General features: G+C 57.0%; 3 protein-coding genes across 18 annotated transcripts; 2 read left to right on the top strand and 1 right to left on the bottom strand.

Moving 5' to 3' along the window:
• Positions 1-59: 59 nt before the first annotated feature.
• CDC42SE1 (CDC42 small effector 1) lies at positions 60-4978 on the bottom strand. Of its 6 annotated transcripts, none has more exons than XM_051641200.1 (4): positions 4859-4978; positions 1887-2062; positions 1684-1794; positions 60-1050 (listed from the first exon to the last, which is right to left on the bottom strand). In XM_051641200.1, the coding sequence occupies exons 2-4, from the start codon at positions 1938-1940 to the stop codon at positions 979-981; spliced, it is 237 nt and encodes a 78-aa protein (XP_051497160.1). In that variant the 5' UTR covers positions 1941-2062; positions 4859-4978; the 3' UTR covers positions 60-978. The 6 variants fall into 6 exon arrangements, with proteins under 6 accessions (XP_051497160.1, XP_051497157.1, XP_051497159.1 ...); XM_051641197.1 differs by lacking the exon at positions 4859-4978 and adding an exon at positions 4109-4186; XM_051641199.1 differs by lacking the exon at positions 4859-4978 and adding an exon at positions 4076-4134.
• A 1789-nt stretch (positions 4979-6767) lies between these two features.
• Positions 6768-10405, top strand: MLLT11 (MLLT11 transcription factor 7 cofactor). Of its 4 annotated transcripts, none has more exons than XM_051641190.1 (3): positions 6768-7024; positions 7537-7577; positions 8685-10405. In XM_051641190.1, the coding sequence occupies exon 3, from the start codon at positions 8692-8694 to the stop codon at positions 8959-8961; it is 270 nt and encodes an 89-aa protein (XP_051497150.1). In that variant the 5' UTR covers positions 6768-7024; positions 7537-7577; positions 8685-8691; the 3' UTR covers positions 8962-10405. The 4 variants fall into 4 exon arrangements, with proteins under 4 accessions (XP_051497150.1, XP_051497149.1, XP_051497148.1 ...); XM_051641189.1 differs by having other exon boundaries at positions 7534-7577; XM_051641188.1 differs by lacking the exon at positions 7537-7577 and having other exon boundaries at positions 6992-7024.
• Positions 10406-11263: 858 nt separating this feature from the next.
• On the top strand, positions 11264-25217 carry GABPB2 (GA binding protein transcription factor subunit beta 2). Of its 8 annotated transcripts, none has more exons than XM_051641051.1 (10): positions 11264-11316; positions 13264-13326; positions 13618-13757; positions 14424-14591; positions 15260-15454; positions 15806-15956; positions 18942-19037; positions 20647-20838; positions 22215-22432; positions 23337-25217. In XM_051641051.1, the coding sequence occupies exons 3-10, from the start codon at positions 13650-13652 to the stop codon at positions 23616-23618; spliced, it is 1410 nt and encodes a 469-aa protein (XP_051497011.1). In that variant the 5' UTR covers positions 11264-11316; positions 13264-13326; positions 13618-13649; the 3' UTR covers positions 23619-25217. The 8 variants fall into 8 exon arrangements, with proteins under 8 accessions (XP_051497011.1, XP_051497013.1, XP_051497015.1 ...); XM_051641053.1 differs by lacking the exon at positions 11264-11316 and adding an exon at positions 12039-12318 and having other exon boundaries at positions 18945-19037; XM_051641055.1 differs by lacking the exon at positions 11264-11316 and adding an exon at positions 12039-12318 and having other exon boundaries at positions 22215-22348.
• Positions 25218-25326: the final 109 nt, after the last annotated feature.

Below are 25326 nucleotides of genomic sequence, written 5' to 3'. Positions count from 1 at the left end.
ATCCTGGAATGCCGAGGAGCAGGGAGAAGGGAAGGGGAGAGCCTCTGCCACCCAGCACGGCCCATTTAATGTTTAATCCCGGCGCAATTTCAACTATATACACCCGCGCCCGAATTCGGGAGCCCGAGTTCCTTCCCAGGACCGGGCCCCGTCCTGCCTCGGCCGGTGCCGGTGACATCCCGGTGGTGATCCCGGGTGGAAGAGAACACCCCCCAACACACACACACCCCCCTCTCACCCGGGGCGGCGGAGGAGGCTGCCCAGGTGGCTTGTTGAGCTTAAAAAAAAATAAGGAAAAAAAAAAAAACATCCTAAAAAAAGAGGGAAGGGGGCAGGTCCCGGCGGTGGAGCTGCCGGGGCGGAGCCGCTGCTGGTGACACACGGAAGCCTCGGGGCTTCATCCCGGTTTTTGCACCAAAGCGTCGGGGTTTAATCCCAGTTTTGCTCTTCTACGGCTTCCCGGGAAGGCACCGAATCAGCCTCCTCACCAGGACCCGCCTCGCCGAGATCCCCTGGGAAAACCAAGGCACCGCGGGGAGGGGCCGGTGGGAGGTGGGCAGGGTGGAAAAAGGGAAAACCGGGAGGATTTGGCACATCTGGGTTGTGCCCGGCAGCTCCCAGAGTGTTCCCGCGTCCTGAAGGCTGAAATCCCCGTGGGAGCTGCCGGCCCCGCTCCCTCCCTGATGCCTCCGGGAAGGAGGGATTTGCCAGGGGGGACGCGACCAAAAGGCACCAGGAGCCGGGTGAGGATGGTGCTGCATAAATTACGGCGGGGTTCAAACACTTGAGGTCGCTTCTCCTCCGGTTGGGGGTTCAGGCAGTTCAAGTTTGGGCTGAAAAAGCCAGGAATCTGCGAAGTCCGAGCGGGCGGGTGACGGGCCGGCGCAAGCGGAGGCTCGTTTGGGCGTGTTAATTGGCGGTGGTGCCCCGGAAGGGGCCGGTGGGTGCGCGGGGCGGCCACGGCCGGGTACTCACACGCTACAAGACCCGGGAGCTGCTCCACTGTCGCTCCCGTCCGCCCTTGGACCTCATCTCCTGCACGGCGCCAGTCTGCGGGGAGGGGGGAGATGCGGGGTCACCGCTGGGGAACCCACCACCCAACGTGTCACCCCCGCCACCCGGTGCTGCCCCATCGCCCGAACCTAAGACCTGTCACCCAAACAGAATGCCACTGCACCCCACCCCGAGACTCGTCACCCAACCACAAGAGATCCACCACCCCACTATTAGACTTGACCACCACAACAGCAACACCCACCACCCAACCATGAGACCCACTACGCAACTGTGAGACCCACCACCCCAATAGTGACACCCACCACCCAACCATGAGACCCACCACCCAACCATGAGACCCACCACCCCTATAGTGACACCCACCACCCAACCATGAGACCCACCACCCAACCATGAGATCCACCACCCCAACAGTGACACCCATCACCCAACTAGGACCCACTCATCAGCCAACCATGACACCCACCACCCAACCATGAGCCCCAGCACCCCAACCACAACACCGAGCACCCTAATTTGACACCCAGCTCCCAACCATGACACCCACCACCCAACCATGAGCCTCTACCACCCCCAACAGTGACACCCATCACCCAACAGGGACCCACCACCCCCAAAGCCACACTCCTCGCCCTCCCGTGAGACCCCCACCCCGCGGCTGGGTACCATGGGCAGCCCTTCGCCCGCGGCCATGTCGCCGGAGCCGATGTGCGTCAGGTGGACGAAGTTCATGGGCTCCCCGATCATGGAGCGGTCGATCCGTCTCCTCCTCTTTTTCTGCAAGTGGACAAAGCCCGTCAGAACCCCCCGATCCCACAGCCCCGGGACCCCAGAACGCCCCCCAAACCAGGCAAGGTGAAGCTACTCACAGGCTGTGGCTTCTCCACCACGCAGCAGCCCAGCTTGTGCCAGAAGTCGCTCATGTTGGCAGCGTCCAGGCTCCCTCCCTGCTGGGCTGGCTGCCGGGGGGGGCCGCCCCGGTGCTGAGACCCCCACGTGGGCTCACTCCATGGGGACAGGTGGGGGGAGCTGGTGGGGAATGCACCTGGGGGGGAAGCAGAGCGGGGAAGGGTTTGTCCCCGGGTGGAGGGAGGTGTTGGACAGCAGGAGGGAAAGGGGCAGCTGGGTGGGGGCTGCTGGGTTGCCTTGTCCAGGAGGTGATGCATCAGACTGGGGAAACTGAGGCACGGCGTGGTGGGTGAGGGGCAGCCAGCTGTGGGTTTGAATGGGGAGGGGGCTGCACACAGCCCTGGCTCTGCAAGTCAACCCCAAATCCATCTATCAAACTAAGATGGAGACCCCCCAAGGGATCCCCGGCACCACACAGAGACCCCCGAGGAACCCCCAATATCAGACACAAACCCCTAGACAACCCCTGTATTGCACAGAGACCCCTGAGGAACCCCCAGCACCACACAGAGACCCCCACTATCACAGAGACACCTGGCAACCCTTGGGCATCACACAGAGACCCCTGGTATCACACAGACCCCCAGGTAACCCCTGGGCATCACACAGAGACCCCCAGTATTACATAGAGACCCCCAGGGACCCCTAGCATTGCACAGAGACCCCCAGGGACCCCCAGTATCACACAGAGACCCCAAGGGACCCCCAGCATCACACAGAGACCCCCAGTATTACATAGAGACCCCCAGGGACCCCTAGCATTGCACAGAGACCCCCAGTATCACACAGAGACCCCAAGGGACCCCCAGCATCACACAAAGACCCCCAGCATTGCACAGAGGCCCCTAGCAGACCCCAACCATGGCACAGAGACCTCGAGGGTGCCCGGCCATCCCACAGCCTGTCCCCCCGGCCCGGGCAGGATCCATCCCTGTCCCCCCAAGCCCGGCGCAGGACAAACCCGAGGGATGCTGCGGCAGGATGGGGGGGCTGGAGGTGGCCCTGGCAAATCCCAGCTCCCTGAGCCAGGCGGCTATAAATATCCCGGCCTTTCCGAAAAGGGGCCGGAGGTTCAGCTCTTCCGCTCCCGGCTCCGAAAGCAGACGTGGGGAGGGGGGAAAATAACCGGGGGGTGTGCCCGGCTCGGCCCCAGCCCCCCACCCTCCTGGTAGCTGAGAGGGGTGTGGGAAGGGGGGGGGGTTTCACCCCCAAAATGGGCGCTCGTCCCCGCAAGGAGAGAGAAATCTTTGGCTGCAAAAGCCGCCGGCACGCAGGGAACTCACCCGCCCGGGGAAGGGCCGCGGCCCCCGCGCCCAGCCCCGCAGCAGCCACCGGAGAGTCCCCAGCCCCGCTCTACCGGAGCTCGGCCGCGGGCACCGGCGGGGGCCGGACCCCGGCAAAGAGGAAAAATCCCTTCCCCTGCCCCCTGCCCCGGAGCCGCCGGATGGTGCGAAGTCCGCGGCCGCGGGGAGGAGCGGGGCCCGCGGCGGGGAACGGGCGCGTTGTGACACGTCCGGGGCGGCGAGAACCGGGGCCGAGCCCCGCGCACCGGCACCGCCCGACCCGGCCCTGCGGGCGGACGGACGGACGGAGCGGGCAGGGGGGGGCTGCCCCTTCTTTTCCAGGGCCATTTCCTTAGGAAATGAGGCTGTGCCGGGCCGGCCCCCGCCATAACGCGCTGCCGGATCCGGCGCCGCGGCGGAAAGGCCGTGGGGTTGGGGGGGGGGTAGGTAGGTGGTAGGGACCCCCCCCCAATAAAAAAATCGGCCCCCAGAAGAGCCGCCCCCAGGAGGGGGGGGCTCAGCCTCGTACGAGCCACCAGCAAATCCAGCCTGAACCGCCCCCCCTCCCCCAACCGGAGGGGTTCAAGCTGCCGGGACCCCCCCCCCCCCACACACACACCCCGTTTGGACCCCTTATTGCCCCCCCCCCCCCCGCTTCCCCAAACCCACCCCCCAGCACCCCCGGGGCCTCACGTCCTTGTGCCCAGCGAAGGGTGACGATGGTTGGGGCTGGATCCAGCCGCTCCCCCGCGGCTCCGGGCGGCTCTTGGCAGCGGGTCCCGCAGGCCGCGGTTGCCCCGGTTCCGCCCCCACCCCCGGCTGTGGGGGTCTCACCCACCCCCTCCCCACCCTCACCGCTTGCCCACCCTTGCAATGAAGTGTGCCCGGTCTCAGCCCACCTGGCCCTGCGGTGGCCCCGGGGAGGGCGGCTCGCGGCCCGGCCCGCACCGGCACACACAAAATGACTTCCCGGTTGGGAAACCACCGCTCTGCGTCACCGGCGGGGACCGGGAAGAGGAGCGAGGCCTCCGGGGGGGCCGCTCCGAGCCACCCCCAGCACTGCGATCAACCGCCCCCGGGGGGGGGCCCACAAGGGTCCCCCCAATCTCGGAAGGGAGGGCGGCGTGGGGGGACGGGGGCTGTATTGGGTAAAAACCCCGGGATCCCCCCGGGTTGCCGGGCCCGGGACCCCCGGGATGAGGGGAGGACCCCCCTTTGCATGGGACAGACACGGCTGCCACCCTGGGGGGCACCGGGTGCCTGCAAGGGTGGGGGACCGTGGGGCTCCGCAGGGCTGGGGGGGTCCCAGCGGTCCTGGGGGGGCCGGGGGGTCTTGGTGGGGCAGAGGGGGCCCAGAGGGCTGAGAACCCCGGGGGTCCTGGTAGGGCTTGAGGCGCCGGTAGGGTTGGGGGTCCCGGGGGTCCTGGTTGGGTTAGGGGGCCCCGCTAGGGATGGGGGGTCCCGATGGGGTCCCGGAAGGACTCCTGGGTCCCACCGAGGCTCTGCAAGGTGTGGGGGGGGAATCTTCCCGCCGGCGCCCACCCCCTCCCCCCCCGTCCCGGTGCCTTCCCCGCCTCCCCACGGGGCCCGTTCCGCGGGGTCGCACCCCCGGGGGGAGCCGCTCCAGGCCCCGGTGGCGGCTCCATTACCTGTCCCGGTCCCGATGCCGGTGCGGGTGCCGGTCCCGGTGCGGGTCCCGGTGCCGGTGCCCAGCTCGCACGGCCAGGCGTGGCCCGGCGGGTGCGGGACGCGGCGCTCCCCCCCGCCCGGCCCCGGCACAGCTCCCACCCTGGGCGCCGCCGGCATTGCAGGGGCCGGGAAACGGGGCGGCCGGGGGTCCACGGGGGTCCCGGCAGGACTGGGGTGTCCCCAGGATCCTGGCAGGGCTGGGAGTCGGAGGATTCCCAGTAGGGCTGGGTGGTGCCGGATAGCGATGGGGGCCCCCAGGGTCTTAGAAGGGCTGGGGGGTCCCCGCAGGGCTGGTAGGGGTGGGGGTCCCAGCGAGAATCCTGATAGGGATTTATGATTTTTTTATTTTACCACCGGCAAAATCCTGCAGCTCCAAGCCGGGCTGGGAGCTCCAGCCCCTCCTGCGGGTCCCCAGCCCGCCCGGAGGGACCCCCACAGGGGACACCCCTGGGTGAGCCCCCGATTGTCCCTTCCCTCCTCAGCCCCTAAATCCCAAGCATCCCCCTGGCTCCAGGAATCCCGAGCAGGGTGGCCCTGTTCCCGCTCGGTGGGGTCTCTGTCCCCGAGTGTCTGAGACCTCGTTTCAGCTGAAGAGCCTTTTTTTGGCTCCCTGTGCTGCCAGAGGACATTGTCCCCAAACCCACCGTGGCAAAGAGATTTCGGTACAAGAGGGACCCCACATCGCCCTGTCCCCCATCTCCCCCTGAGGGGTTTGGCCCCGGGTCTCTTCCCGGGCAGGGATGTCACAGATTTGGGATAATGTCCCACATGAGCCACCCCCTCCAGCAGGTGACACCCCGAAGTGTCACGTCCAGCTCCCTGTGGAGTCGCCCAGTCAAGCTGCACCCCATGGCCTCGGGGATCCCTGAAAACGCAGCAGCTCGAACCCCCGGAGGGAGCAGCATCCCAGAAAATTCCCGCCTGGCATTTCCCCAGCTCCGGGCAGGGGACACGGGATCCTCCTGGCTCTGGGCGGTGGCAGGGAGAGGAGGAGGAGGCAGAAATAGCCCGGCTGGGAGCCGAGCGCTGGCGAGAGGACTTGGCAGCGGGAGAAACCAGCCGAGCTCAGGGAATGGGGAGGAAAAGGGAGAAAAAATCCCTCCCAAAGCCCCAGAGGAATGTTAATCCCGGGGAGAGGAGGGCAAGGGCCGCGCTCAGCCTGTCAGGTGTGTTGATCCAGCCTGTTCTCCCCAAAAAAGGGAGGTTTTGGGGCTCAGCAGTGTCCAGGGCAGGCAGGTTGGAAGGCTGGAGGGGCGGCACTGGGTGGCACTGGGGACACTGGGGTTTCCTTTGCTGTCACTGTCCCTCCAACACTGCCCCAGTGCAGGGGCCTGGTCATGGCCCCACACCCAGGGGGGCTGCGGTGGGGGGGGGTACAAGGTGCCCCCCACCTCTGCCCACCCCCAGCCCGGGCAGTTTTCCAGCTTTGGGTGCCTCCCTCCTATTTCTAGCTCCATGCCTGGCTCCAGCCACCAAGCTGAGATATTTTTGCCACGCAGCATCAGGACCAAACCCTTCCAGCCTCAGCAACGCCCCCCCCCCAAAAAAAAAATAAATAACCCCCCAAAGAAACCTCATCCGGGATTTTTATGCACCAAACCACCCTGCGCTTCACCCCCAAAGTACCCTCTGACAGCCCAAGGTTCGGGGGTACCGCGACACCCCATTCCTTCGCAGCCAGGTAAATAGAAACCTTTGCCAGCTCCTTGGAGGCTGAAAACGCCCCGTTATCCACCCCCCCAGTCCAGAGCTGGAGGCTGCAGGAGCGGATCGGGAATTGCTGCGGGGAACCTCCCACCCTGGGTGGGTTCGATACACCCCCCGCCGTGGGGTCCAGCGCGCAGGATCCCCCTCCCACGCCCCCGCCCCGGCCGTTCCCCCCTCCCCGCTGCGGGTGGGAGTCGCTGACTCATCGGCCCGTCGCCCCGGCCCCCCCGAAGGAAGGGGAGCTCATCCCGCTCATCCCGCTCATCCCGCTCATCCCGCTCATCCCGCCGACCCAGGGGCTGCATTGCAGACCCGGACGCGCCACCAGACAAAAGCGACGCTGCGACGATTTCCCAGCACAAAGAGCCCGGCCGGCATCCCGCCCATCCCTCCCTCCATCCATCCATCCCGCCGCCCAGGTAAGGGATGCAGGATGAGGGGCAGGAAAAGCAAGAAGATGCGTTTTTAATTTATTTTTTTTTGGAAGAGATGCGGGTGGAGGGGGGAGTTGGCACCCCAGGGTTTTCTTTTTATTTTGGGGGAGCGAGGGGAAAATGAGCAGCATCCAAGGGGGATTAAGAGGATGAAGGGGGTTTTGCCCCCATGCTGATCCCAGGGGAGATGCTCTTCCTTGGGGGTGACCCACAGCACAGCGGTGTGTCGTCCCCCCCACCCCCTCCCCATCAACTGCCTTTTCTGGATATTTGACATCTTTATCTCTCCCTTTTCCCCTCCTCAACGCTCTAAACCCCATTGTCCGCAACATCCATCCCCGTTAAACAATTCCCTGCTGTTGTGCAGAAGATCCCCAGGGATATATCCCCCGGGAAGAGGCTGTTTCAAAGCCCCACGGCTCAGTTTCCCCGGGGCGGGGGTGACACAGGCACCTTCCACAGCCTGGGAGTCACATCGGGAATCTTAAATTTAGCAGCTGGTCCCCCCGGACGGGAGCGAGAGAGGGCGTGACTCAAGGTATGTCTGAATCATCCTTCAGGATTCTGATTCCCAAGGCTTAAAACGGAGGGGTCGGTGGGAAAAGGGGGATATTTTGGGTCAGCTGGTTGATATATATAATTTTATTTCCTCACCTCCGTCGCCAAATGCACGGAGGTGAATGACATCACCGTGCCGGGGAAAGGCAGCGCGGCCGTGACTCAGCTCAGGCTGTGCTGGAGGAAAAGCTGAACCACGTTCCCTGCTCCTGCTCTTCCCCAATTCTCCGTGGATCCGGGTGGGGCTGCGGGAGGGGCTCTGCGGCACGGCAGGGTGGGATGGCAGGGTGGGATGGGGCGGGATGGCATGGCGTGGCATGGCAGGATGGAATGGGATGGGATGGAATGGGATGGGACGGGATGGCATGGCAGGATGGAATGGAATGGGATGGGATGGGAAGTGGGATGGCATGGCATGGTGGGCACACAGCCAGCACCAGCAGGGTGGGTGGGGTGCGATGGTAACACCGAGCGATGCTTCTTCCAGCCCCTTCTAGAGGGTTCTGCCGTGGTCCCCCAGGGTGAGGTCATGCCACGAGGGCTGAAAAGTGGGGGCGGGGGGCAGCAGGGACCCCCCTCCCGCTGCCCACTCTCCGGGGATCCTGGCACAGGGCTTGGAGAGACCCTTTTGCATGGTCTGGTGGAAAAAGGGTTAATTTGGGTGCCGGTTTCTGTCCCTCCCAGCAGAGCGTGGTGTGGGGGACAGCCTGTGTCTGCTCCCTGCTGTCAGGAGATGCCTTTGGGAAGGGGCTAGCCCCCCACCCCAGCCTTCCTTCCCACACTCCCCTTGACGTGGATGGGGAAACTGAGGCACAGGGAGACAAGTCCCATTGGACACCCCTCCAAATTACAGCTCAGAGAAGGACTTTGACCAAGACTGAGTGGCAGAGCCCCACTCTGCCGTTAGACCCAGCTCAACCTCCCTGACACCACAGCCCCCTGCCCACCCGTTCCTTTGTGTGGTGGATTATCCTGTGGGGTGATGGCAACACCTGAGAGTCTCAGCTGCTTTGGGGCAACTCCTGTGCCTTTGGTAGAGCTTTTCCCCTCCTCTTCTCCCCTCCCTCGCCCCCTTTCCCCTTCGCAGCCTGGAGATGCTGGACACCATCAGCAGCCAGTACGACTCCTTCATCTACTGGAGGATGCCGATCCCGCGGCTGGACGTGGCGGAGCTGGAGGGGCTGGAGCTCGGTGATGTGACCCTCTACAAACCCAAGGCAGGGCTGGGCAAGCTCACCAGCCAGCGGGATCGGCTCCGCCAGGACGTCTCCGACGAAGAGGACACTCTGCTGCAGTTCAACAGCTTTAACTTCTGGCGAGCTCCCATCGCCAGCATTAGCTCCTTAGATTTCGACCTCATTTGAAGCCTTGCCTTCTGCCCCTCCTCACCCCCCTGCCCTCTCCCTTCCTGCCAGGCATGCGAGGATTTGGTTCTGTTGTTGGTTTGGAGGTTGTTCTTTTGTTTTGTTTCCGGGTGGCTTGGAGGCTGTTCTGCTTTTTGTTTCCGGGTTGATATTGTTCATTAACGCAGCAGTTTCCCCCCAGCCCTGGTGGCGATGGGCTCCCTGCAAAGCTTCAACCTCCCTCCACCTTCTCCCTCTTTTTCTTCCCTTCCTGCAGCAGGGCTGGGAGCACCGTGCCAGGGCAGCTGTGTGACCCTGGGTGTTCCCTGTGCTCTGGGACCAGCGTTTGAGCTCATTTCTCCTCTTTTTTAAGAAACTCATTTGTGCAAAGGGAGCAGTGCAGCACTGATGGGAATCGCCTTCATTTTCCAGAAATCTTCATCCCTGCTCCCCTCCCAGGGACACAGAGACCCTCCGTGCTCCCCTGGCCCAGTTTCTCCAAAAGCTGCTTCATTTCTTCCCCTTTGGATAATCATAGCAGGGATGTGTGTGCCCAGGACGTGAGCACAAACCTCCTTCTTGAAAGGAATTATCTCTTCGAGGCTTGTGGCTTGAGCCCAAGCAGGAGAAATAATGGCCAGGAGGGTAAATACAGATTGAAATGCTCCAGCCTTGCTTGGTGGGATCAAGGCAGGATGTTCACTGCCTGAAATTTGAATTTTCTCTCCCTTTTTGTACCCTGTGTGCTTTATCCCAGGTGTGACTCCCAACAGGGACAAGTCGGGTACACTGTGTCCTCCAGATGGGCAACAGGGGCTGAGCTGAAGGAGAAGGTGGAGAATCTAGGGCTGGTTTTACACCAAAATTAAAAAAAAATATTAATAATAATCTGGTTCCCCACTTAATTAATCAACCACTTTAAAAATAATAATGAAAAAATGCTACATTCACTCAAGTGGGAGACTTGGAAGGTTTTCACCTGCAGTCTCCACGGGCTGAGGTTTATTTCTGAGCACCATCTCAAAAAGGGGCAAAAAAACCCCACAACCAACCCAGGGGTTACTTATTTTTTTTTTCCACCAAGATTGTTTTCTGGAAGAGTGAACACGACTGGTTTGTCTTCTCGAATGTGTGTGGCTTGGGTTTCTTTTGGTTTAGTTGAAGTTGTGATCCCGAAACTGTCTGAAGATTTGGGAGGGTACGTGGCCAGGGTGAGGAGCACTGAAAACACGTCCCAAAATTGGCAAATATTAGAAAAAAACCTGCACTCTGGAATGGGAGCGGAGTGCAGCTCTCCTGGAACCTCCAGGAACGCCCCAGCCTGCTGACTTTCAACCACCCGTGTTAAACCTGAGGTGAAAAATGTAAACTCTCCTATGCAGAGCTGTTTTGATTTCTGTGTTCTCAGCTGGGAAAACCCGCCTAAGTATTTATTATGAAACTTTAAATAAAATTATTTAAAAGGCATAGGCATTCCTGTGGACTCTTGAAAAAAAAAAATTCATCAAGTTCTTTCCATGATCTGCCATTCATCTTTTTATGGTGAGCTGAGAAATAAGTTGAAAACATGTACCCGTATCTTTGCAAAACTCTGCGGAGGATTTAAGAACCAAGCCTAAGGAACTACTTGAAGAACATTGTTACTTAAACCTCAGCTTCTCCAAACCCCACAGGAAAACGTCTCAGAGGAAACCCCAAGAGAGGCCTCAGGGTTTTTTTTGTATTTACCTCAGAACAGGCACTTTGGGGCACCTGAGGGGGCAACACACCTCAGAGAGAGGGGCTCCGGCACTCTGAGGGAAGCCCAATCCTAGACAGCAAGGTGCGAGGAGACAGAGGCACGCAAATTATACTTGATGGATATAAACTCATTCACAGAGAGACCGAACAACCCGCGGGCTCCGCGAGCACTGCGGGCGAACACCCCCTCACGCCCTTTTATACTTGGCGCCTAAACGTCTCTGCCGGAACTAACTGCCGGGCCGCATCACCCCCATGCGCCGCCTGAACTGGTCCACTGGTTATCCTATCCTTCCGCTAGATAAAATACTCCCCTTTTCGGGCTACCCGTTGCTCGCCGCCTTCCTCCAAGCCCGCGGACGGGGAGGGAACCGGGGAAAAGAAGGAATCCGCTAAGGTGCCTTCTGCGACAAAGCGAGGGGAGGCCCAATCCGCCCCTCCTCCGCTGGCGGACTCCTTTGTTGCCGGTGCGGTATCCTTCCGCCGCCGCCTGCCGGCCTCGCTTTCGGATCCGGCCATTTTGTGCGGCCGCGGCGGGAGGGGCGGGAACAGCCGCGAAAGGGGCGGGCGGGGGGGGGGGAGGGGGGCGGTGTCGCGCGCCGGGAACAGCCGCGTGCCTGGGGGGGGCCCGAGCGCGTGAGTGGGGCCGGGGTGGGGGAGGGGGTGAAGGGGGACCCCCTGTGAGGGGGGGGGCTTTGGGGGACCCTCTGTGATGGAGGAGCTTTGGGGGGGCCCCCTGTGAGGGAGGGGCTTGAGGGGACCCCCTGTGAGAAGGGGACTGGGGGGACCCCCTGTGAGGGAGGGGCTTTGGGGGGGGACCCCCTGTGAGGGGGGAGGCTTTGGGGGGGGACCCCCTGTGAGGGAGGAGCTTTGGGGGACCCCCATGAGGGGAGGTTTTGGGGGGACCCCCTGTGAGGGAGGAGCTTTGGGGGACCCCCATGAGGGGAGGTTTTGGGGGGACCCCCTGTGAGGGAGGAGCTTGGGGGGGACCCCCGTGAGGGGGGGGGCTTTGGGGGACCCCTGTGAGGGGAGGTTTTGGGGGGACCCCCTGTGAGGGAGCAGTGCCTGGGGGCTGAGGGGGAAGGGGGTGGGAGTGGGAGTGGGCTTGTGTCCCCCCCCTCCCCACGGGGGGTGTTTTGGGGGTCCCATCGGGGTGTCAGCGGCAGGGGGGGCTCTGAAGGAGGGTCCCTGCCCCAGGGAAGCGGTGGGAGCGCAGACCCCTCTCGGGGGGAGGCGTGAGGGGGGGGTTCAGGGCCAGGGGGTCCTGTTGATACCAGGAGGTTGTTTGGGGGGGGGTCTTGAGGCGGGTCTGCACCGGCCCCATGAGGGGGAGGTTGGGGGTGTCGAGACCTGCTCAGTCCTGGCCACGGGAGGGGGTGTCAGCAGCAGCTCGAGCCCTGAATACTCTAAATAACTTTAATAAAAGACGGGGAGCTTCAAACTTAAACCCTCCCTGAGAGCATCCAGCTGGGGACGGGGCAGGAGTGCAAGGCCTCCAATTAATTAATGAGTGACAAGGGCTGGGTTTAACGCCGGGAGAGAAACTGATGGTTTTTGTTAACGATCCAGCTTCTCCTTTTCTCTCCCCAACACACCCGGAGCGCCCAACTCCAGCCTCACAAATACTCAGTGAACTTGGTGAGCTCAGTTTTCCTGCCTGGAAAACATGCAAGTGTTTTGACGTGGGTGACACAAAGGGAGGTGTTAAAAAAGAAAAATATTCTCTGATCTGCAAGAAGTGAGAAAGGGGAAATAAAAACACCCCAAACTGGGAAGTCCTGAAGGGCAGAGGGGATGGGACGCAGGCACCAGAAATGCATCAGAGGTTCTGATTGTAATTAAACTCTTGAGTAACTGCTCTGGGCTCGTGGCTGCGGGTGTTGCACGTGGTGACTGCAAAGAGCTGGAAAAAAGGTTAAAATCTTTTAAAAAAGAGAGAAGGGGGGGGGAGGTGACGTGGGATCTTGGGGAGACGGAGCCCGGGGAGCTTTGCTGTTTGGTTTTCGTGGTGGCTGGTTCTGTTGGTCACCGAGGACAGGGCGGGATGTTTTCTCTTGAAAGAATGAAGAAGGAGCAGGAGCCTCTTTGCCAGCTGTTCCGTAGGAGTGGGATTGAAGGGGAAAAGGGAGTGGAGGGCCCTGGTGGTGCCGGGGGTGGGCGGCCCCGTCCTCGTTTGCACAGAGGTTGGTTTGTCAGGGCTGACTGAGCGTCCTTGAGCTCATGGAGAGACACTGGAGTCCCGTCTCCGGGTGGGTTGGCCCTCCGGTCTGGCCCTCCCGCTGGGAAAATGCTGCTGTGCACTCTGGGCAGGGCTGTGCTGGGCTTGATGGAGCTTGGGATGAATAGGGAGTGAATGGAGAGGCTGTTTCTGCGAGAGCAGCTTTTGGGATCTGCTCCTGGTGTGTCCTTGAACGAGTCGCCGAGGTTTGTTCTGCCCTCACCAGCAGGGAACTGGAATAGAGCCCCATGCTTAGTTGCTAGTGCTGGGGTCAGAGAGGGAGTCTGGGGGGTTAAATCATGTCCTTTAAAGCACTTTAAAAATCCAAATGGTGTCCTGAGGAGCTTTGCTGTTGATTTTTACAGGTTCAGCTCTTGGAACTGGATCCACATGGGCAAGTCTTGGTGTCCGTGCAAGGCGCTGTTGAGGTGAGGGGCGTCTTGGACTCACCACTCATCTTGCAGGTGGCTTGTGGTGTCTGACCTGGTTGGTGACCCTCTGTGCTGCCTTTTCTGGATGTTTCAGAGGACAGAACTGAAAAAAAAAATTATAATAATAAAAAAAATGAATGTTTGTGTCTGTTTGTTGCTGGTGTTGGGCCTGGTTCTGCGTGAGAGGATGGGGTGTCCAGGTGGGCTGTAGCTCTGCAGTGCTTCTAAAACCCCCCCTGCCTCACTTGCTGTTGGTTTGGTTTCTGTTTCTTCCACCTTTCCGAGCAGCTCTTGGGAAATCCTCGCTCCCATGTGTGAAGATGTCCTTGGTGGATCTAGGGAAGAGGCTGCTGGAAGCAGCTCGGCAAGGGGAAGATGACGAAGTGCGGAAGCTGATGGCGCGCGGGGCGCCCTTCACCACCGACTGGGTACGGCCAGGGAGTTAATTAAGCATGCTTTATTTAATTGGTTCAACTCTCTCCATCAAAAAATTCATCTCCAGGTTGGTTTCTGTTTGTTTGTATCCTTAAAAAAAACAAAACAAAAACAAAAACGCTGAAAGAAACAAGCACTTCCTGGGGTGGGAAGGGAACAAGAGCTGTAGTGAAACCGAAGAGTAATGGTTGGATAAACAGGGAATCAGATCCTAACGGATAAAAGCCATCAGTAGACATCACTAATTGTCTTTATTTCCTAACTTACCAGCTAGTTCATTCATGCATTTGTGAGAGGGAGGAATTAATTGAGGGGCAGCAGAGCCTGGGAATATCGTGGTGCCCTTTTCTGAACGGTGGGGACACGACCTGTCACGATACAGACATAACAGAGCAGTTCTGCTGGGGTTTGGAAAAGCAGCTCAGGGATAAATGGATGGAACAGCAGAGAAAGTCAAAGCACGTTTGATCTCCAAGTTACCAGATCATCTAAAGGCCCCTAAAAACTTAAACATTTGCCAGGAAAAAGCTGGGATGCGTGGCCGCGTAGTTCCAGAGAAAGAGGTTAAATTGGTTATTTCCGGAAGGATTTTTTGTTTTATCTGCTGCTGGATGTGCAGGTGGTGATGACTCTGCCTATCCTCTCTTCAACTGGCACAGCTGGGGACCTCCCCTCTTCACCTGGCAGCCCAGCACGGGCACTACTCGACGGCCGAGGTGCTGCTGCGCGCCGGGGTGAGCCGGGACGCCCGCACCAAGGTGGATCGGACCCCGCTGCACATGGCGGCGGCCGACGGGCACGCCCAGGTGGTGGAGCTGCTCATCAGGGTGAGTGCTGGAGAGGAGGGGTCGTTTCAAAGGCTGGTTTAGAGGTGTGGAGGTTGCTGGTTGGGGGGGGTAGGGTTGTGGCACCGTCCTTCGGGATGTTGAGGCTGCGGAGGTTCTCCTGCTGCTCTGGTCTGGTCTGGTGGGGATGCATTTGGAGAACTGGGTCCAGTTCTGGGCCCCTCAGTTCCTGAGGACAAGGAGCTACTGGTGAGAGTCCAGGGCAGGGCCACAGACATGGTGAGGGGGCTGGAGCATCTGCCATACAAGGAAAGGCTGAGGGACCTGGGGCTGCTCAGCCTGGAGAGGAGACTGAGCAGGGGGTCTCATCAGTGCTGATCAATATCACCAGGGAGGGTCAGGAGGGTGGGAACAGACTCTTCAGTGGTGTCCAGCGACAGGACAAGGGGCACAAACTGGAGCGCAGAAGGTTCAACCTAAACATGAGGAGAATCTTCTTCACTGTGAGGGTGGCAGAGCCCTGGGACAGGCTGCCCAGGGCGTGGTGGAGTCTCCAACTCTGGAGACATCACAAACCTTCTGCGGGTGTTCCTGTGGGACCTGTTGTAGGTGACCCTGCTCTGGCAGGGGGTTGGACTAGATGGTCTCCAGAGGTCCCTTCCAACCCTGGGTATTGATTCTGTGAGGTAATTAAGGCTTATTCCCTGCAGAGTGGGGCTGATGTGAATGCCAAGGACATGCTGAAGATGACAGCTCTGCACTGGGCCACGGAGCACAACCACCGCGACGTCGTGGAGCTGCTCATCAAGTATGGAGCTGATGTCAACGCCTTCAGCAAGTTTGATAAGTCAGCTTTTGATATTGCTTTGGACAAGAACAATCCAGAGACTCTGGTGATGCTGCAGGTAGGTGGGGGAAGGAGAAACCTGGTGATTCTCTGACCTGCAGCTCTCTGTGCTTGAGTGAGAGGGATCGTGTTGTGTCCAGCGGGACCATTTTCTGTTTGCAGAGAGCACTGGGAAGATGGATGTGGACAAGGTTTGTTGGTGTTTCTAGACCAGCTGGTGTGTGTCTGCTCAGGCCTGGGGGGTGATGGGGTTTTATTGCTGTGCCTCTTGGGTGCTTGTGGTGTTCCTTGCCAAGTTTGGTCACAGCTTTTGCACTGATGTCCCTGATGTGCTGCAGAGAGGGATCATTTGCCTCTGAAACCTTTCAAGGATGGTGAGGAGTGTCTGCCTGACCCTTGTCTCTCCTAGGAGGCGATGCAGAACCAGGTCAGCTCTCACCCAGAGGGAACAGACTCTGTCACCAACACTGTCACTCTCACCTCACCACTTATTCTTGGACCAGGGGAAATTCTCAGCCTCGCTGGTCTTGTGTCTTCAGCAAACACCAAAACAACCTCGGGTGAGTTTCTGTGACTGAGTGGGGAAATGTTGGAAAAAAGCTCCTCAGGCTGCTCACCAGTAGAGGGCAGATGGTCATTTAGCAGAGGAACAGTGAACCAGCCGAACACACCCGACTGCTGCTTCCTGCCCCCCTTTTGTTTTGCCCTGCAAGGTGACAAAGCAGCTTTTAGCTGATGTCAGGAAAGGTGGTTCCAGTGTGAGTGTCAGAGCAGGGCTGTGGGGCTGCTCCAGGCCTGTCACCAGCAACACAGCTCGGGAAGGTGGATCTGGCTGGGATTGCAAGGCAGGAATAATGGGAACTGCTGCCTGTGCCAGGGCCTGGGCACTGCTGGGGAAGGGTTTGCTTTGCTCTTCACTGGCTGCAGGAGCTGAGTGAGGGTTTTGCTGGACATAAATGTTGAGTTAGGAAGTTGCAGAGGTCTGTGGGGTATGTGGCTTACTCCTTATTTCTTCTGTCCCACAAGTTGGGTGGAAATAATCAGGTTCCTCATTGTTCTGTGAACCTGCTTCTTGGTGGGGAAAACACCCGGAACGTTTCTGTGATTCCGGTTTTCATCGTGACCCTTGCAGTGAATTTTCTGTGTTTGGGGAAATCCAAACCATTGTTTCTTTTCAGTCTCAAGGCTACTAAATACAAGTTTTCTGAAGCTATTTGGCCTCATCCTGCAAACACTTCTGCATGTGAGTAATTCTTTGGTTAGTGGGACTGTTCACATGCCTGAATGTTTGCCTACCATCTAGAGAGTGCTTCCAAAACCCCAGATCCTGCCACCCTGCAGTCCCACCCAGAGCTCTGTCTCTGCCTGCCCACAGCAACCCTCCAGACTCGCTCTCAAAGCTTTCAGGGCTGCTCACAGCTTTGGGGCACTGATAAATCCTGATATACAAGGGGGAAAGATGACCCAGAGTTTTGCTCTTCCACCTGGGAGGAAAAAGCAGTGTCATCATCTTCAGGCCAGGATATTCCACAAACTCAGAGGGATTAATTTGGGATGTTTGTACCCCAGGTGGCACTTTGGTCAGTCTCTCCTGGTGTGAGTGCAGCTCTTTAGTTGAAATCATCCTTCTTTTTCCATCCCTTTGTATGGAAATCAATCCTATCCCTTCTCTGCCTTCGTGTTGCCCCTGGGACCCACCCCTGGTGTGTGGGTGAGCAGCTGCAGGCAGGGCTGCAGATGAGCTCTTGGCCCTGGCCTGGTAAATCCCCATCTCTGCAGCTCCTTCCTCCTACACCCTCAGCCTTAATCGCCTCCTCAGCACCTCAGCTCAGCTGTGGCTTTATTATCCACGTGTGGCTGGGCTGAAACACCCTGGGTTCTTCTCCCCACGACACTCCAAGGATCAGTAGTAGCCCCTCAGCATGGCAGGATCTGGTGTCTCCAGCTCTGGGCCACGTCAGGAGGTTTTTTTCCCCCCGTTTCCCACAAGAGGGCATCAGCGACTGCGCCTTCCTTGGAACAAAAATCTCCTCTTTAGCACTTCCAGCCCAGAATTGGCCTTGTCTGAAAGTCCCCACGTCTCTGTTATTGGAGCAGGAAGTCCCTCAATAACCTCTGTAAAACCAGGAGCTGGTGGGAAAGAGAAAACAGGTTGCAAGGGTTAAGGCAGGGGAACTTGAGCTGAACTTCCCTTTGTGTGCTTATAATCTATTTATCTGCCCTGGCAGTGAGGTACAGGTTTTTTATTTGGTTTGTTGTTTTTTTTTTTAAGAGGAATTGTGTTCATAGGCCCCGAGTTTGGGCCCGTTTAGTTAATTTCCTGTTCCATTCTTACCACATCTGCCTTTGAATAGGAATTACTCTGGTCAATTGGAGGAAGAAACATTGTTTTTTAGACCTGAGAAGGCTCGTTTGTCGGGGTCAAATCAATACCCATAATCGTGGTCTTTCCTCACCAACCCTGGGGAGGGGAAAAAAAGGGAATTTTATGCCCAGTTGGTTGAAATCCTGCTGGAATGATGTAGCCAAATCCAGTTGCAGCACAAGGCTGTTGAGTGCTTTGGTCCATGAGGTCATGCTGGAGACTTCTTGGAGGCTTTCCCACCCGAGGAAGAGCTTGGGCGCTGTAGTTCAGCAGAGGAGTTGGATCTACCCTGTAGGTTTTGAAAGCTGGAGTAGGATGTGAAGCAGCTGCTCTTCTGGGGCTGGAGGGTCTTGAAAAGATCCATGTCTCCTGGCCAGACAGGGAATGACAGATTGGGATGGGAAGGGACCTCTGGAGATCATCCAGTCCAACCCCTCTGCTAGAGCAGGATACCCTAGAGCAGATCCCACAGGAACATGTCCTGGGAGGTTTGGAATGTTTCCAGGGATGGAGATTCCAGAGGGAGCTTTGCAGTTCAGAAAGGAAAGAAAACCCCAGGGTGAAATAGTGTGAAAATAATATATTATAAATAATAAAAATATTATAAAATTACACATAATATAAAATGTAGGTTGGACACAAGGAAGAAATTCTGGAGTGTGAGGGTGGGGAGAGCCTGGGCCAGGTTGCCCAGGGAAGCTGTGGCTGCCCCATCCCTGGCAGTGTTGAAGGGCAGGTTGGATGGGGCTTGGAGCAGCCTGGGCTGGTGGGAGGTGTCCCTGCCCGTGCAGGAGGTTGGATCTAGATGATCTTGAAGGTCCCTCCAACCCAACCCAAAACACCCCCAGGTTTGATCCTTTTGTGTGGCATGCCCAGCAGCCTGCCTGCCTTTTCCTGGGGTTCTGGCAGTGGAGCTGGAGCAAATCCCTTCACATCTGCTCTTCTTTTTGTTACGTGGTTGAGAAATAGCAGAATATCTGCTTTAAATTCCTTAAAAGCATCATCAAATACTCAGTCTGTCCTGAAGTAAAATCCAAGCAGTCAGGAGAGGCACCTCGCATGAAAAAGGATCCAGTGGGAGCCTAGAAAACACTTGACACCTGCTGTCCTGCCCTCTTCCCTGGCTGTTGGGGCAGGGCAGGTCCTGCCAATCCTCCAGCTTTCCCTCCTCTTTCCCAAGCAGGTGACTCTGGGCAGTTTTCCGACGCGACCACCTCGGTGCTGGCCACCCTGGCTGCCCTGGCCGGGGCCTCCGCGCCGCGCCGCGCCGACACAGGTAGGGAGAGCAGCCCAGGCAGTGCCAGGCCAGGAAATCCACGGAAATGCAAGATGTGGGAGTGAAACTGTCTCCTTCCAGGCTAAGGAAGAGATGACGATAAATGTTTACAAAGCAGTGGGTTCATTTTTTTTAAATCCCAGCTTGCTGTTAATTACCGACAGAAGTCGCTTAGTTTTTATTAACTAGCGTGTCTGGCCCTGACATCACAGGGTGTTGCTCTTGATTGTAGCAGTTCTATAAAAAAAACAAACAGACAACAAAACAGCACAAAACCTGAAGGCTCCAGAAGGTGGGCTTACCTTGTAAATAAATGTAGATAAATATTTGTTTAAGAAGGAAATGGCCTGAAATGTTTTCTGTCCCAGCTCACAGTTAAGAAACTGCTTTGAGACTCTTGAGGCTTTTCCTTAGGGAGAGGTTGGGACTTTTTGTGTGTGTTTTGTTTTGCTTTTTAATTATCTTTTCTGGTATGTTTGTAGAATGTCATGTTTGACCTTTAATTAACTTCAGATTCAGGAATTTGATAAAGTTTCTATAATCCTTTCACCTTGGAGCTCATTTCTTGTCCCCAGAGCTCAGCGTTTTTCCTAGAGAAGAGCACGTTGCCTCTTCCAAGCTGCTGGTGCCACAGGCTGATCCCCTGACCCCCCCCAGCTCCAGCCTTTTCCGCTCTGGCACCCGGAGCTGCTCACATCCTCTCCTTTTCCTGCCAGGCATGCAGGATGCAGCCCTGGGATTGCAACCCTGGTGATTGGTGGGAGCCCCTGGAGCAGCTTCCCAGGGCGTGGGGCCACCCTGTGCTCCCCAGCCCAGCTCCAGAGGCTCCTGTCCCTGCTCCAGCAGCCATGGCTCTTGGAGGGTTTTTCTGTGTGTGCTTTGTCTTGGCTGGAGCTGGGGGAGGGTTGGGGAAGGAAGCTTTGCAGAGCCAGGTCTGCTCAACAGCTGCCTGCAGCTCCAGGCTTTGTAATTCAGTTTAATCTGCTTGGATGCTGGGACTGTCCATGTACACACAGAGCTGGGTTTACACTAGCACACTTGTTCTGCTGAGGTTTAGTGGCTTTTGTTCTCTTTCCCCTGCTGACATGTAGGAACGTGGGTTAGCACTGGACTTGGTAGAGTTGGGTTATGGTTGGAATCAATGATCTGAAAGGCCTTTTCCAACCAGAAAGGTTCTGTAATTCTGGGAACGCTTCCTGCGTTTCCCGCTTGTTTTTCATGACCACATAGAATCCTGGAATGGTTTGGGGACCTTAAAGTTCATCTAGATCAGTCCCTGCATGGGCAAGGACACCTCCCACCAGCCCAGGCTGCTCCAAGCCCCATCCAACCTGCCCTTCAACACTTCCAGGGATGGGGCAGCTACAGCTTCTCTGAGCAGCCTTTTTCAGGGTCTCACCACCCACATAGTGAAGAATTTCCTCCTCATGTCCAACCTCAACCTCCCTCTGCCAGTTTTAATCCATTCCCCTGTGTCCTCTCCCTACAACCCCTTGTAAAAAGTCCCTCCTCAGCTTTCCTGGCTTCTCACTTGAGCTTTTTCCCCGGAGTTCAGTTTCTATTCAAGGAAGAGAGAAGGAAACTGACTGCTTTTTCTTTTCTGTCCCAGGCAAAGCAGAGGACGTGGAGGCAGCAGATCCTGTCGGCTCTGCCCTGCAGCAGGTGGTGGGTGGTGGCAGTGGGGGACAACGTGTCATCACCATTGTCACCGAGGGGCTTCCCCTGGGCAGCCTGCAAACAGCCCTCCCCCCCAGCAGCCTGGGCCAGCCCCTCATCCTCACCGTGCAGGAGGGGCAGCAAGGTAAGGAGGGGCCAACCCCAAGGATTCACTTCCAAAAGAAAAGGTGGAACTGCTGCCTGTGGAGGCTGCTCAGCCCCCGTGGCTGGTGGGATCTGGCTGCTCAGCACTGAGGTGTTGGATCCTGCTGGGCTCCAGGCGGGTTACAATCAGGAGCAGAGTTTTGCCAGCAGCTTGTCTGGAGCTGAGTTCACCCTGTTATGCTTTGGTGTTTGGGTCTGTGCAGGAAAAACAGGCACCTGCAGCAGGACGTGGTGGCAGCAGGAGCTGTTGTCTCATCAGCCAAGAAAATCTGAGTCCTTTGGTTTGTGGCAAAACTCCCAGTCTGGGAGTGAATCACTCAAGTGATGAAACTGCAACCTGTTCCCTTCACTCCCTGCTCCTTGTAAATCTGACTGTTGGGCTGGTACCATCATCTCAAACACACCTTTTCCTCCTGCAACTGCAGACGAGTTGCCCAGGGCAGTAGAATCCACCAGTGTCTCAAGGCAAATGCAAATGGTGCCCAGCACAGCAGGACAGAGCCCCAGAGCCCTCCTGCAGGGGTTCTTGTTCCCTCAAGGGATGGAACTCATCAGCCTTGTCTGCTTCCAGCAATTCCCTCAGCATCCTGGGAGACTCCATGCTTTGGGTTAATGGTGGTGCAGGAAAAAAAGAGGATTAGGAAGCAGAGCAGCTCCCTGTAAACACACAAACAGTGTTACAACGTGAGATGGGTTACAGGCTCCACCAGTGAAAAACTGTTTTTCTAAAGCTGTTAATTACTCAGAATTATTGGCCAAATTACTACAAATAACTCCTGGCTCCCAGTCCGTGGGGACAAAGGCAGATCTGTTTGGGTCGCGCTGCCCTCAGCAGCTCACGTGGTGCCTTTCTCCTCCTTGGTTGGACAAGTTCTTGCTACTGGCTTCCCAAAGTGAAGCCCCAGGTTTGCAGATTTAAAATGGGTTTGTTCTCTGGAGTATTTGCAGCTCTTGCACACGTGTAAAGCTGATTCAGAGCTTAGCACTGGGACTGTGCACCCGGAATTTGCCTGAAGAGCTTTTCTGTTCCTCTTGCTCACCCTCTCTGGGCTGTTCATGGTGTCACTGAGGCAGCAAAATCATTGGTTCTACCTCACGTGTTTTCCAAGATGCAAATCTCTGAAATACCTCAGGATTTCCCCCAAAAAAGGCTGACAGAATCTGAAGTTAGAGCCCTGAATAAAGAAATCTGGGAACCTGGAGCTTCTCTCCTCTCTGGGAAGGTTTCTGCATTGTCAAGCTGCTTGTTTTTCTCCAGAGCTACCCTGAGGTGCTGACTCCAGAGGGGGCTTTTGGAAACCATCTGTGCAGAAGCACCTCTCACCCTGTGTCATTTGTCACCTTTTAATTTTTCAGTTTTAACTGTACCTGCTGGTCAGGTGGCAGAGGAGACACTTGCTGAAGATGGAGGTGACACTGAGGAGGAAGAAGAGCCACTGGCCAAGAAACAAAGAGTGGAACAAAATGTAGATGAGTCGAAGGAAGATGAGGTAGATACTCCTGCTGGTGACTTTGCCATTGTGGGAGAAGTGTGGCCAGCAGGGCCAGGGAGGGGATTCTGCCTCTCTGCTCTGGTGAGACCCCACCTGGAGAACTGTCCAATTCTGGAGCCCTCAGCACAGGAGAAACATGGAGCTGTAGGAGCAAGTCCAGAGGAGGCCACGGAGATGATCCAAGGGCTGGAACAGCTCTGGAGCCAGGCTGGGAGAGTTGGGGTGTTCAGCCTGGAGAGAGGGCTCCAGGGAGACCTTAGAGCACCTTCCAGTGCCTGAAGGGGCTCCAGGAAAGCTGGGAAGGGGCTTTTCACCAGAGAGGGCAGTGACAGGACAAGGGGTGATGGTTTTAAACTGAAAGAAGGGACATTTAGGTTGAACATCTGGAAGAAATTCTTCCCCATGAGGGTAGGAAGGCACTGGAAGAGGTTGCCCAGGAAGGTTGTGACTGTTCCATCCCTGGAGGTGTTCAAGGCCAGGCTGGATGAGGCTTGTGCAGCCTGGGCTCGTGGGAGGTGTCCCTGCTCATGGCAGGGAGGTTGGAACCTGATGATCTTTAAGGTCCTTTCCAACCTCAACCATTCCTTGGTTCTGTGTTGGGCTCCTGGTCTGCCAAAGCCACCTCAGACCAGGGGTGAGCTGAGCCTGGGGTGTCTGTAACCAGCTCTGCAGGGGTTCCCTGCTCCTGCCTCAGCAGTGACCACGTGAATGGTTGGGAGCAGTGAAGCTCAGTCCAGTGGAAGGAGGAGGAAAGAGCCTCTGGTTGCTGTTTTGAAGCTGCAGCTCAGGGGGTTTAGATTAATTGGGCTCATTTACTGAGGTTCTTCAGGATTTCCTGTCAGAGCACAAGGCGTGGGTGGCAGCCAGGACTCTGCCCCTCCTAGAGCAGCAGGAATGACTCTCCCAGTGCTCTGCTGGGAGGACAAACGTTCCTCTCACAGGTCGGGCCTCCATCGTGGCCTCTCCCAACTTTTATTCTCTGCAGGGCAGCTCGGACAGGGAAGTGCAGCAGCTGCAGGAGGTGAACCGGGAGGCTCAGGGATTCCGCAGGCAGCTCCAGCAGGAGGAGCAGGAGGCAGAGCAGCACCAGCTGCAGCTGGTGGCCCTGGAGGGGGAGCAGCACAACGGGACAGAGGAGACAGTGCTCGAAGAGGTTGCCGAGGTTGACTCACTGGTGGTAACCTCAGAAGACATCCAGGAATCCGTGCTCTCCATGCTGGAAACGGAGCAGCCGACGGATATCGCCGTGGAAACTGTAACTTCCTAATCCTCAGTGACTGACTGGGTTTTGTAAAGGAAAATAACTTTTTTTTTCTTTTTTTTTTTTTAAACTGTTAATTAAGGTGCTGTTGGCACATGGTGTTGGGAGCAGAGAGGAGCTGTTGCCAAAGCCACCTTGTCACCAGGGTCGAAGCTTCTCCACCCGCTCACAGCATAACTCTGCTCTCAGCACGGTGCCAGAAGGGGCTTTAGAGCTTGACCTGGAGAGCCTGGAGGCTTTGTACCAAAACTGTAGCCAGAGAGTGACCTGAGGGCTTATTTGGGGATGTCAATACCTGCATTGTTGGGGAGAGGGAGGGGAAAAAAATACCTCATTGACGGAGCAGCTGGATCACGGCGCTGGAACCACGTTCCCCAACATCCCGAGGTGTCTGCACCCTGGGAACCAGTCATCTCTTGGGGTGTTGCTTTGAAATTTTCAGAGGTGTCAAGGGGGTTTCCCCTTCCAGCTGGAAAAGGGAATTGCACGTTCTTTTTCTTCCCAAAACCACCAATCTTGGTTGGGGCAGCTTTCAATGCAAGAGGCTGGGCCGGACGAGTCAGCCGGAGCAGTTCACGCTCTCAGGGAACACCCTGCTTCACCCCTTTGATTTCAGGGACAGTTTTGGGGAGCTGGTTGTCAGACCCCTCAACTACCCACCCAGAGGGATTGCAAAAAATCCCTCCTCCATTTTACAGTATTAAGTGGATTTGCCACTTTGGTGCTGAACAGTCACACTGCCTGGTTCTGCCTGCAGAACTGTCCATTGGGCAGCTGAGCTGGCTCCAGAGGGAGACACATCCCTTTTGATTTTTATTAAACAGGTTTTTTTAAACAGTTTTTTTTTTTTAACAAGCAGCCCATCTTGTGACTGAAAAGCTTGGCTTTGGGTTTGTTTGTTTTATCTTGGTGGGCCTGCTTGGTGCAGGGACCTGTTCAGTTGTGGGTTTCTGGGCAGAAGGGGACCTGGAAGCACCCTGAGTGATCACGTGGAGCTTGATAGTGGAAGAGGAACAAGGGAGGTCTAGAAAAATGCTGCCCCAGGAGGGTACTGAGGACCAGGGGTGACCTGCAGCTCCTGGCCTGGGCAGCCACATCTTCTCACACAACAAAATTCCATCACTTTTGGCCCATAGTTTATTGATTTTGGTGGTTTTTGGTCCCGGTTTTGTAACCATGGGCAGGATTGGGGGTAATGATTCCATGCCATGGTCCCTGCGTTGTGGTTCTCCCTGTTATTCCAAGTGTGTCCAGATAATCCAGTTCTCCATTGGTTTGGGTGCTGCCTTTGGCATTTCCTTGCTGGTAGATCAGCTGTGTTGTGATGTAGGAGAGGTGAAATGGACTGGTGAGCTCATAGAGGTGTGAGCATCACAGCTCTGGAGGAACTTCTCACCCTGGGAGGAAACCCCTTGATCCTGAAATCAGCTGGAAGGGAAGGTGGGATCTGCTGGAATCCCATCTGGGGAAGGTTCCTGTAACGCTGGCGTCAGACTCGCTGGGTCTGGAGAATCCAAGTGCATTTATTTATAACCAGTGTAGCTGTATTTATAAATAAGACTTTTTTAGTCTTTTTTTTTTTTTTCCAAGAGCTGTTTTGAAGAAGGCTTCAATAATTATTTTTTATGAATGAATGTTTCGAGAGACGTGGCTCCTGGCATCGCCGCCGCGTTTCCTCACTCGCCTCGGGCATCATTTCCTTTTGATTCCCCCC

Source organism: Apus apus, chromosome 27, assembly GCF_020740795.1.
Source record: "Apus apus isolate bApuApu2 chromosome 27, bApuApu2.pri.cur, whole genome shotgun sequence".
Classification (NCBI taxonomy): Eukaryota; Metazoa; Chordata; class Aves; order Apodiformes; family Apodidae; genus Apus; species Apus apus.
The sequence above is the reverse complement of the archived record's forward strand: the minus strand, read 5'-3'. Positions and strand labels throughout refer to the sequence as shown.